At 38.1% G+C, this 12,290-nt stretch overlaps 1 protein-coding gene across 1 annotated transcript; it reads right to left on the bottom strand.

Annotated features, from left to right (window-relative positions):
- Window positions 1-4,915: 4,915 nt before the first annotated feature.
- LOC133875104 (indole-3-acetic acid-amido synthetase GH3.6) lies at window positions 4,916-7,365 on the bottom strand. The gene is made up of 3 exons (XM_062313107.1): window positions 6,915-7,365; window positions 5,880-6,808; window positions 4,916-5,798 (listed from the first exon to the last, which is right to left on the bottom strand). Exons 1-3 carry the CDS (start codon window positions 7,235-7,237, stop codon window positions 5,212-5,214), a joined length of 1,839 nt encoding a protein of 612 aa, XP_062169091.1. The 5' UTR covers window positions 7,238-7,365; the 3' UTR covers window positions 4,916-5,211.
- Between the last annotated feature and the right edge of the window lie 4,925 nt (window positions 7,366-12,290).

The raw sequence follows: 12,290 nt of genomic DNA, 5'->3' as shown, positions 1-12,290 counted from the left end.
ATGTGGTTGGTTCGACCACCCCCATTTGGCCAAATGGGGTGGCCGCCACCCCATGCATTTATATATATATGGACGACCACCTCATTAATATTTTTTTAATATTTTTTATTGTAAGTGAAGCGTGTCACACTATGGTTGGTATTGATGTGGCATATTAACAGATTTTGTCAACTTTTCTAACGGTAGCAACTTATTTTTTTTTCTTTACCTTAGGAAGTGATTAATTATTTTTTAAAACACGGGAAGCCAATTGTAATACCCCATATTAATTAGAACTAACGACATCCTAATTAATGCTTAAGTGGTATGATAGAGTGAGATTAGTCTTAAATCCCAAAATGGGGAGAAAATAAGATTTTTAGACACTTGGTGAATTTTTGTGCATAATGTTCGAATATAAAGTAACAATAAAATAGGAAAGTCGTTCAAACGATTTCAGGATTGTCCCAACGGTCCACCTTAGCAAAACGTCTGAACGTTATAAGTACTATCAGAAAGGTGGCAGTCTGCATGTGAATCAAATAGAGCCATTTCAATACAAGTCTCATGGAAGTTGCCTATTTAAAGGTCTAGGTCGAACCCTAGATGTCACAGTTTAACTTTTTTAGCCCCCAAAACCCAATAGAGAGAGAGAGGGAGGGAGCAATGAGAGGTTTTTGAATATCCCTAAGCTTTTAGCTTCGAGGAAGGTAAACTATACACCTTAACCTTGAACTATTTTAGTTTCATTTCGTGGATTGGTCTTGTTTAGCTTTTGTAATGTGTTTATTTTCGTGTGTGTGTGTGTTGGTAGAAGGTTTAAGATGAGGTTTTATTGTAGAAGATGATGACTTTAGGGGTTAGAGAGTTGAAGTTGTGTAGATGGTATGCACTATTTCATTTTCCTTACTATTTTGGAGTAGATCTCCAACTTTTGATGGTGTTGTGGTGTATGTTTTGGTTGTTGAGAAGAAAGGTTTGATTGTTGGGTTAAAGCTTGAGGCTTTGGCATTTGAATTCTGTTTTGAGGTGTGATTAGTGCTTAGGGTAGTGAAAGGAAGCCTTTTTTAGGCTTTAGGAAGTGTTAGATGGGTTAAAGGTATGATATTTTGTAGGTTAGGAGTTTTTGCCTAGAGACCGTTCCAACGGTCCGAGCACCTTGTAAACGGCAGACCGTTCCAATGGTCATTGTACTATCCCAACAATTCGGCTGATAGAATGCTTAGAAGTCTAAGTTTTAAATTTGAAGTTAAGGTTTTAGTCTATAAGTGCAATTAAAAGTAGAATATTTTACAAATGAAGGAGCTAGAGTGTACAAGGAATTTCAAGAGGATATGTACAAACAAGGTGAGTGTTTGGTGAGTAAACACTCACGTAAAACTACTTATCGACATTTTTAGTATGTCTGTCTTAATATCAAACTTGCATATTTTGTAGCAACATGAAATGCTTGTTTATTAATGTTGATGACTGTGTGATTCTGGAAACTCATTCATTGATAAATACATGAATGTGAAATTTGTATGTCATGGCTACAATTTGAAAAATTTGTGAAGAATCTGGAGCATTTGCATAATAGTATATAGGCTTGACCTTATGGCATACATTATTTTTAATGTTATCTACTCTAGATCTAAGGGTTAAAGAGACCAGCGTAGTCATGTATGAATGGTGGTCATGTCTTGCAGCATTGCTAGTTGTGTGGATTAGCCGAGGTTGGACTTGATCTGACAACTAGTGGTGGCTAGTTAGTGTACATGACTAGGGCACCAGTGTTGTACCTGTGGAGGATGGTTATGACTTGCGACAAATGTGATATTGTATATTATAATAATGTATAAGCATGATGCTGCGTATGATTTATCATAGTTTTGTAAAAGATCGAGTTCATTGCATTTTCAACCTGCAAAACATTCATATTTTATGGTCGGTCGGTTTGAATTGTAGGATGATTATGCACTTTGAAGCATTTTACTATTATTTTTTAATTTTAGAAAATTGGAACCAAAAAAAGTGTCAAATATATGAAAATATTTTATGTAAAATTAGGCAGGTAACTTAAGTTGGAAAGAATATTATTTTCATATGTAAAAAAGTAGCCCTTTCTTTACTGTAGATAGGATGGATTAATATTGTTCTTAAACTGTACATTGTTAATTTGTTATATTTAAGAATAAAAAACAGAAGAGGTTTAGGTGTATAAACTCTAAAGCTACCATTTTAACCAAAAGCACTTGGCTTCCAACTTTTTAGGAAAACATCATTGCACACTTCATGTGTGTATTTCTTGGACACATTTTTTGAATTTTATCATTGATTTTTGTTAAAAACATAAATATAACAACTGAATTTGATATTTATGATTAAAAAAAAAAAAAAACAAGTGTGGATATAAAGATGTTATCAAACTAAAGTGATGAGATGTGGGTGTAGTATATACTATATAGCATTACTCTTTATGAATAAATACGAATAAATGGTGACGCGACTAATATCTCCAAGAAAACTACTATTTCAAGTCTTGCAACCACCAAGTTGAAGTTGCTTTCAAATAATCAAATGTATGATGATTACAAGCCTATCCAAAAATCAACCTTATCATCAATGCGAAACGATCAAGAACCACTTTGCTAATAAAATGGTAGAATCTTAGTAGCTAGAGTAAGTGGATTTTGATAATTAGTGAGATAAGAACAAATTAAGTAGAATATTTAAGCTTAAACACTATGTAGATAACTAAATGAGATTGTCTATTTCACTTAATTGTATCACATCATCCTCATAATAAGGCCCTGTTTGGCCTGTAGGATTGGAAATAGAGTTGTGATTAGATAGATGGTCTGAATCTGGTGTTTGTTGCGCGCATTACAGTCCAAGATTACTACTTGGTTAATCAGAGCAGACTAATTAATAATCCCACGCGCATGAGATTATTGAATCAGGGATGAGCAGGCCTCACCCTCACACATGGAAACCTTCACCCATCCTCACCAACCCCACCTCGCCGCCTTCAACGAAGATCCGAGTAAGCCAGCTTTTAAGGTGAGTTCTAATAAAAGTTTGTTATATTTTTTTATCAGAACAATTACCACGTCAAGTAAGCGATCGAATGAGTTGCGACTTTATAGCCGAGTCATGGAGTTGTTGACTTGGGGAGGGCTGCTGCCGGTAGAAGACAGGCTCCGCGAAGTTGACGGGCCTCTGCCTGTGGAAAGGGATGCCAGTTGCACTGTTGACAATGATCTGCTTTATGTCTACCGGAATTTATTGAACACCATGAAACAACTGGGAATGACAGAATGGTAGGTGGTTCTGTTATAATTTAAAACCAACCTTTTTCTTTTGTTATCCAGTAAATTGGTCCGAAGTATCTCTGCCGAAATCATCCAACCAAACTGATTTATTTGTGCAATAAAATGATGCAGAGAAGGGTAGAATTCATTAAGGCCAGCTTCAATTCGCTTGGATTTAATTACCAGAACTCTTTTTTTACTTTAGCCAATTACAAAAAGTGCCTGGTAAAAAAGTATATAGGTGGTCCTACATATGTAACATGATCAATGAGCAATTCCTCACCGAGTGCATTTGGTTGGAATTGGCGTGAAAATATTGAGTTGCTTTTGGTGCGTATCGAAAATCAGTAAGGATATGGAAAATCATGAAGAAGACAAACGCATATGATACAGTCGCTTGCACCACTACAGGAACACAAACTAAAAAGACCTTATCTTCAAGCAACAGTGCATGCTTTTGAAGCTTTTTTCAATCTGCAACCTGAAAATTTTGTCTCTGAAAATTGTCTCTATCTTTTTCCGGGATTGTCTGGGGGACCATCGTAGTTTTGTCTGACAGTGCCTTGAAAACGTTTTCAGAAATCAAAAACTGTTTTTGTTTCTGTTCTCATACAAAGGCAAACAGTAGACAACCTTCTGACTCTACCTTATCTGTCCTGCCACTCCAATACAAAACTTTCTTTGCCTTTCACCAGAGCTTGTCTTTTGACTCTGCTTGTGCAAATTCCGGGCCGGCTAGTTTCATGGCCGGAACAGAGAAGGTGATCTCTCTATTTTTTTTCTTTTTCTTTTTTGTCCCTTCTTCAGGTATATATGTACATTGCAGCAGCATAGTCCATCACGGTTGAATACAAACTTCAGTTTTGACCAAAAGGATTAGAAAAGGAATCGATTCCATTATCAGGTGCATAAGACTGACCCATTTCAATTCTTTAATTTATCAGTCCTAGACATCATGTAGTGTCCATGACACATGATTTTCCTCTATTTGTATATTTCATTCATAATAAAGGGCCACAGATTTATTCTCCTATACTAAGAAGCCGTGCCCTAATCTGGACCAACAAGGCACATGCAAGACAGCATCGTTTGAATGAGAAGGAAATTAATATCTTTTCTCAGGAAAAAAAGAAGAAAAAAAAAAGGGGAAGGAAATAGCTTATCAACTTCTATGATGCTTTATCAATAAATATAATCCCATATACTGATAAATTGGTCAGATCTTTTGTCTATTCGTAACATGGATATAATTATTTAAAGGGTCACTTGACAATTTACACATATTTCCATATTGGAGAAAAGCTGTATCCGACCAAAAAGAAAAGAAAAATATGCTTCTGTTCCTTAACATAGTTTAATTGTATGCACTTCCATGAGAGAGAGAGAGAGAGAGAGAGAGAGAGAGAGAGAGAGTTTGTGTGTCCTGTGGACAAGTCACTAAACATTGGATTAGTTTTATCTATAGGAGAGTGTGATTGATTCTTGGACTAACTCAATTACTATTGGAAAAGTTAGTGTCCTTTTCCCTGAAAATTATAGAAAAAGATGGGAGTTCAGAGCAGCTGGCTTTCTTGCTGCTGTTTTAGTGAGATAGCCCTTGAGACCTCATTGGGCATGATTTCTGCCAGGAATTAAGAATCAAATTCCCACAAAACGTGATGATTTTTGCAAGAAACAACACCTAAACAACTGGAATTAATAGAGAAATGAGAGAGGCTCTCCTTGAAACAGGAACCGTTTTTGTACACGGACTAAATCAAAGTCTCTATGCATATTAGACAACGACTAAAATATCCAAGAAAAAAGGAAAATAGAAAAAGATGGGGTTAACCTAAAAAGGATAATTAAACTTTTCCCTAAGACGATCACAAAAACAGTTCTTGTGAACCTCCACGAAACCTACCAAGACTACATCTCCACACTCCCCTCACCATTTCCTTCAATCCTGATTGTTCCATTGCGTGTGTCCCGGCACCCATTTGGGACACTTTGGACTGAAGTAGGTTGACACAACCCTCGAGTTCAAGAGCTCAACGATGGGTGCAAATTTCACACACCTCGGCGTCTTGTACTGGTTTATCGACGCCCCTAAGCTAATGGCATAGTCCATGAGCTTATCGAAGGTCCCCGGGGACACAATCTTGATCTCTAGCGGTCCAATTGACTTGTCGGAGACGCGGCCTTGACGGTAAACGCTGTTGAGAGACTCTTCAATGGTCAAGCAGCAGTCTTCAAACACCGATGGTGGAATTGGCGTTGACCCCTTGAGGCTAAGCTCCCAGATTAGCACATAGTGGCCTGGGATTGTTGAAGTATCTGCATAGCTCGTGTACTCCGCCAGAGTTGCATCAAACGGTATCAAATGGTTCACAGCATTCTGTACTGCATTTTGCAGCTCAACTTCATCAGTCTTGTCGGAATCAATGCTGAGCACCACGTTTTTCCTGCATATGAAGTTGAACTGGGGTGCCTTGTTCTTGAATCCGGCCACTCGGAGAACATCTCCAACTCTATAACGGTAAAGTCCTGCAATATCAAACAACGTACTGTTCAGCACAACCAAGTTCCAAAATGTTAGAAATTTTGAAACTGTTTGATGAAACTCACCAGAATAAGTTGTAACAACAAGTTCATATTCTTGGCCAAGCCTGACATCAACAAGATCAACCAATTCCTGCTGTTCTTTTTCACTGAGAGATATGGGGACGGAGGGGGAGTTAGTAACGCCGTTGTTTCTGTGGACAGGCAGGAATTCATAATAGCACATGGTGGGAATGAGGGTGTACGAGACTTCGCTAGGCTTGCAAAGAGGATTAAGGTTGACACCAAAGTAGCATTCAGAAGATGCATACATGGTACAAACAAGTGGGAGGCCATTGCTGTAACGATCAAGAGTTGGGATGTACTGTGACATGGTCCCCGTGACAATAACATCCACATACTTGGTGTTGGGCCACAACCTCGTTATAATTCCTTGCCAAGAATCTTTGCTACACTCGACCTCAATGAAATCTGCCAGCTTCGGATCAGGTTTGAGGATCTTCATTACCGCGTCTCGGACCAAAGGGTCGGTGATTTGGGGGTTAATGGTTCCGTTTCGAATATCGTTGCAGAGAGAGGTCCAATGCTTCTCGAGGAACCGGATTGCGCGAATGAAGCCGGAGGCAAAGACGGCACCGACACGGAGGACTTCCTTGTTTTGGTAGAGGCCGCAAAGAAGCTGTGAATACATGCTTTGGTAGGAGTCAGGACAGAGGATGGTTTGGTTTGGGCTGGTGTAGTTTGTATAAGGGTCATATGGCCTTTCTTTGAAGTGGGAGCTTTTGTAATAGCTAGTGAGAACGGGGCGAGCCAAAAGACCTCCAGGTGTCTTGGCCTCTGATTTTACGAACAGAAAGTACATTCCTTTGCCTTTGTCTAAGCCAGGAACAGATTGGCTCATCACAGGCATCAATAGGCTATACAGCAGTGTCCTCCTCTTTAGCTCTTCTTCGATTGTTGGCATCAATTTTCTCTCTCCACCAGATGTCCCAGAGCTTCAAAACCAAGCCCAAAACAAACCCATCAAGCCAAACCGTAAGGAAAAAAAAAAAATCAAACAGTTGAAATTAGACACGGGGAAATATGGTGCTTGTAGCATACCTTGTCAAGAACTCAGAAATGGGGTTTGAGCAGAGGATTGGAGAAGTGTCACCATTGGCAATACGGTTGATATCCGGTTGGATATCTTCGTAGGTGATGACAGGCATGATTTTTTTGAATGTCTCCCTGTCAGTGTGGGAGTTGAGGCCGTGTTTCTGCAAGTACTCAACGCTAGCATTGCGAGACAGAATTTCGGCAAGAACACGCTTCTGAACTTCATCAGCGTTGGCAGTGACATCTTCAATGAACTGAAGAACCTTCTTGTTCTTCTCCGCGAGATTGTAGTCCAAGGGTTTGAATGGACTTTTTGGAGCCTCAGGCATGGTGTGTGTTCTTTTGTTTCTATTTTCTTGTAGGCAGTAAGAAAACTAAAGAGAGGTAGCTAAGTGACACGTTTGGCAGAGAGACAGAGAGTTTATTACAAAGGAGAAGATGGGTTTTGTGTGTGGGAGAAAAAGAGAGTGAGGGGGGTTTATATAGAGGAAGTGAGGAACACATGAAGGTGGGTTACGCTTCAATGAAGGGCATTGGAAGTAAACAAACTGTAGAATCAAGGGCATGACTGTCAAATACTGCCCGCTATAAGTATATCATTTTCCTTTTTCTTTTATTTTCATCACGCTTCTATGACACCCAGAAGCACGCAACTTTCATGCATTCATTGGTCAAATTGCACAAACATGCAAAATAAATAAATAAATAAATAAATTAAATTCCACTTCGATCGAAGTGACTTACTATCAAGCATTAACCAGTACTAACTTTAGTCCTTTATTCCCCATACCCTTGACCGATTCCTTATTTTTCACGCAAATTTCATGAACCCACGTGTCACGGTACCTCTCTACTCCTTGTCCATGTTACATTTTTTAACCCATTTTCCTAATTTTGACTTGTGCACGCCAAGGTTTTTCAACCCAATTTAAAATTGTCTTTCTCTAAGGTCGTGTGGTTGCTTCATTGCCAATGGTGTTCTTGTCGTGCAAGAAAAACCGGGAACCCTCTAGAATCCACCTTCTCAACTCTCAAGGTATTTTAACGGCCCGAATACAGCATTCTTCACTGGCCGTGTCTGGTAAACACGCAGTTAACTACACCGGTTACACCCGCGCTTTTACCGTGGGTGTCCCACAAAATACCGGCATCCGCTAAAGCTTAGTTCCATTTCGCGGTAACAAAAAACGGCGTTCCCCGCAACTTCTTGTGGTATTTTGAGAGAATAGTGCGCACTAGAGATAGTCTAAGGTAAGATTGAGATTTGAATCGGTGCAATATTTAGGTAAAATAAGGTATTTCACCGTACTACCTTCTTCTATTTTCTTTTTTAACCGCAAAGAAAAAGAAAATAAAAATAAAGATGACTTTTGGTGTTTGTTGAGGTGGCAGATTAGTGCAACCACCCTAAAAAGTGGTTTGGTGATGGTTGAACCATCAATTTGTTTAAAAAGAAGTGTTAAATTTTTATTTTTATTTATTTATTTATTTTTATGTCTATCTAGAATGATATAATTATATGTTAATGTCTCTCTCCAAACTCTCAATTATACCAACGTCCCCCCAACAAAGGCTAGCAAAAAGAAAAAATATCCATAAAAATTTTCGATCAAATAAAAATATCCATATAAATTTGAAAAAAAAAATTGTAAAACATGGGGGTGGTTCGATCTAACTAAAAATTTTAATATATATATATATATATATATATATATATATAGTTTTTAGTAATACAATATAATTAACAATGGAGTAATAATTTTGAGAGGATATGTCTATTTTTTCGTTAAAAAAATTAAAACTAAATTTTAGAAAAATGAAAAATCCAAGGTTGGCCAAATTTTTTTTTTTTTTTAAAAAAAATTACTTTTTACTTCTTTTTTTTTCAACTTTATAAAGTATTTTTGTTTTGTTGAAAAAAGTTTAAGCTGTTTTTTGTTGTTTTGCTGACTTTGAGGAACATTGATAATTTTTTAATAATTTAAGAAAATGCTGTCAAATGTATAGTAATTTAAGAAAAATACGTGAATTTTTCCTTATTTTTTTTTTCTTTTTCATTGTATTGGTGTTATAATATAATGTTTTTGTACAATTGTTGGGGGTTCATGTTTATTGTCGAATTATCCAGATGGGACTACGCCAGCTGGCTGCCTAACTTGGTATGTTGACACTTGTACAAATGGGGGTTGAGTGGCTGTGCCTTCAACGTAACGCAGTTTATATTTATTTGGTCGGGGCGGAGCGTATATTATTGGTGCCAATTCTTCGGCAAAAAGTCGGCTGCAGCAGAAAGATACAGACTGAGAAAGGGGTTTGTGTACAACCACCTCTACTGGCTACTGGCTACTGGCTACTGCCATTGTCGTTGATCATATTTGCTGCTCTCGGATACGCAAACATGTCGTCTGTGATATTGTCAAAATAATGGTCGGTGGATGGTGGATGGTGAATGGGTTTGGCAGCCGGCAGGAGAGAGAGGACCACATTTGATTCCTCTTTGCGGGCATGAAAAAAGGTACAAGGTTGAAAATATCTATTATGATCCTTTCCTTTTAATGCAAATTTACTGTTTTGTGGTTGAAATTAAATTATATTTAAAGATTTAATATCCTAATACGTTAGAACTTAGATGTAATAAAATAAAATTTAGACCGTAAAATAATTTTTCTCTATTTTAAGTAAAATAAATCATAGTGTTAGTGCATAGGCCTATAATGATCTCAAGCTGCCTACTAGAGAAGAGTTTTGTGAAAGAGCGTAAGGATTAGAGGGGTTAACTGGTGGAATTCGGTGAAATTGCTTTGATGCCCAAGTTAGTGAAGACGGGTTTAAGGAAAATTTGGGCAAAGTTTCATACCTGAGTGGTCACCCCTATTTTCTTTATATAAGTCGTCTTCTATGTTCTTCTCCTTAGTGTTTTAGGAGTTCCTCCCGATAAATCATTATTGACATAGAGATTTCTTCACTAGGTTTGTTGGGAATAGGGGTGTAAATTCGGATCTATTATAACCAGCTGAGAAACCAGCTCCGGGCACTAATCGGCTTCGAAAAACCGGAAAACCTGGTTGGTACCTTGTTACTTACAACCGGGTAACCGGGTACTTGGACCCGGAGCAGAGTATTAGTTTTCAAAAAATCTGATTATAATCGGTTAACCGGCTCTGGGTCTATTAATGTATTAAAAAAAAAAAAAAAAATTACCTCCTACTCTTTTACCCTAAAGCTACACAGCCTAACATGGAGACCTTTCCGCCATTTCACTTTTTACCCTAAAGCTTCACGTTGCTTCTTCTTGTCTTCACAAATCACACCCTGCCTTCTTCTTCTTCACTCCTTCTTCTGTTCTTCAAGGCCATTTCAGTTCTTCGTCTTCACTCCTCCTTCTTCAGTTACTGAATTTTCGAATCCTCAACTCTGCCTCTAAAAACCCTTTATCTGTATAATTTTAGGAACCCTAACCCTCCCCGCCGGAAATCCCCTTTGTTTGCACTTCACCGAGGTCGATTCGACCACAGCCACAAAGATATGGAGGCCGTCCAGCCTGTACGAGGTGCTCTAGGTCAAGTGGACGACGTCGCCGATGGAGATCAAGATAGCGTACTACCTGGTCGCGGTGCGATCGGACGGCCATGATTTCATGTAGATCCACAACGCTTATACCACGCTGTCCGATTCGGTGGATTTCATGGAGATTTACTTTGATCTGTACCACTTTTTTTGATGTGGTTGTGAGTTTTTTTTTTTTTTTTGCTGTTTGGTTGTTGAGAAAATGTAGGAAATGAACTGAATTGGAATTCTGGGTTGCTGTTTGTTTGTTTTTTTTTTATTACCCGATACGGATAACCGGTTTTCACCCAGGTAGCCGGTTAAAAACCGGGGTCCCCGGTTCCGGTTACTGAAATTCAATAACCGATAACCCGCTCCGAGTTTACACTCCTAGTTAGGAAGGGTTGTATGGTGTGAACATTCGATTAGTTGAATTGGCATAGGGGAGATTTGATGCTACGCATTATCTTTGGCCGAAGCTGTGCGTGGATATTGAAAGCTGGCTGGGTTGTGGTTTGCCAAACCCTTGGTGACTCATGGATTCTTGTACTCTTGAAAATTTGTTAGGCTTTTGGGCAGCCCGTTGGTAACCAGACCCTCTAGTATTCACAAATTTCCTTAAATAATTAGTATGTCAATCGATCTTTAAAATTTTTGAATAGAAGCTTAGGGCTTGCCGGTAATTAGGCAGGATCTTATATATATATTAAAAAAAAGAAAAAAAGAAAAAAGAAAAAAGAAAAAAGAAAAAAAGGCCTTTACCTAAGCATTGTAGACTAATTATTGTCTTCATTTTTTCAATCTATTTTTCAAAAAAAAAAAAAAAAAAAAAAAAAAAAAAAGAAGTTATGAGGAACAAAAGCTAATCCTTAACTGACATGTTAAATGGGAGTATAAATAAATATTTGGCCAAGAACCTTTTTACAAAAGGAGTAAAAGAAAATATTTTTCTGACTCTTCACATAATAGCATGTTTCTTTTCACTTGCTTTTTCTGAAAAATCACACCAATAACGATGTGCCAGCCATGGAGGGGGGCTCAAGAGCACTTGTCCTTGTAAATTGTAATGGGTACCTAACGTATCCGTATGTTACCTACCCCACGCCCAAAAATAAAATAAAATAATAATTAATTTCCATCCGTATGATGTTTTTTTGGATAGAGACAAATTGTACACAACACACGCAATACCTAGCTTGAACACCAGAATGTCAACAAAGATCCATTTGACATTATAAATAACCGAACACATTTGACCATTTCTTCGATGTAACAACCACACACCACCCTCTTTTATTTTTATTTTTTTTTGAGTTTTAATTAATTCACGAAATATTATGATTCTTTTTAGCTTCAAAATAAAATCATTAACCATTATATATGGTGTATCTCGGTACCTACAAGGCCCTGAAGGTCCACATGTTGAGAACTCACCTACTCGCTATAACTCACATGGATCGACTTAGAGTTGAGTCGTTTAAGGGAATTGGAGGCTACTAGTTTACCCAACCATTGACGGGCCTCTAAGGCCCACCTACCCAGGGCCTGTTGGGCCCGACGACAGTACGTTGGACTATTGCTGCCAAAGGGTCTAGAGTTTCTCTAAAGCCATTCAGATAAGCACAGCTCCAATAGCCCAATGAAAGGCTCATCACTCTTAACATGAGAGGTAACCTAGACCTTAGAGCCGAAGAACACCTATATTGCAATAAAGTATGTCGCAGGCGATTTCCTCCTCTCCAAGCCAAGACAAATAGCCTTTCTCAATACTTTCGATAAGGAATCACCATATATATATTAGAGATACTTGAAAAGAGATTACAAAACTAAAGCCAT

This window comes from Alnus glutinosa, chromosome 8 (genome assembly GCF_958979055.1).
Source record: "Alnus glutinosa chromosome 8, dhAlnGlut1.1, whole genome shotgun sequence".
In the NCBI taxonomy this organism is placed as follows: Eukaryota; Viridiplantae; Streptophyta; class Magnoliopsida; order Fagales; family Betulaceae; genus Alnus; species Alnus glutinosa.
This window is presented reverse-complemented; position numbering and strand designations above follow the sequence as displayed.

Excerpts from the sequence above, each read along its gene's own strand:
- LOC133875104 (XM_062313107.1), bottom strand. The coding sequence starts at position 7,237 with ATGCCTGAGGCTCCAAAAAGTCCATTCAAACCCTTGGACTACAATCTC. Across the intron at positions 6,809-6,914 it reads ATTTCTGAGTTCTTGACAAG|CTCTGGGACATCTGGTGGAG; the intron begins GTATGCTACAAG and ends TTGGTTTTGAAG. Across the intron at positions 5,799-5,879 it reads TGTTGTTACAACTTATTCTG|GACTTTACCGTTATAGAGTT; the intron begins GTGAGTTTCATC and ends TTGATATTGCAG.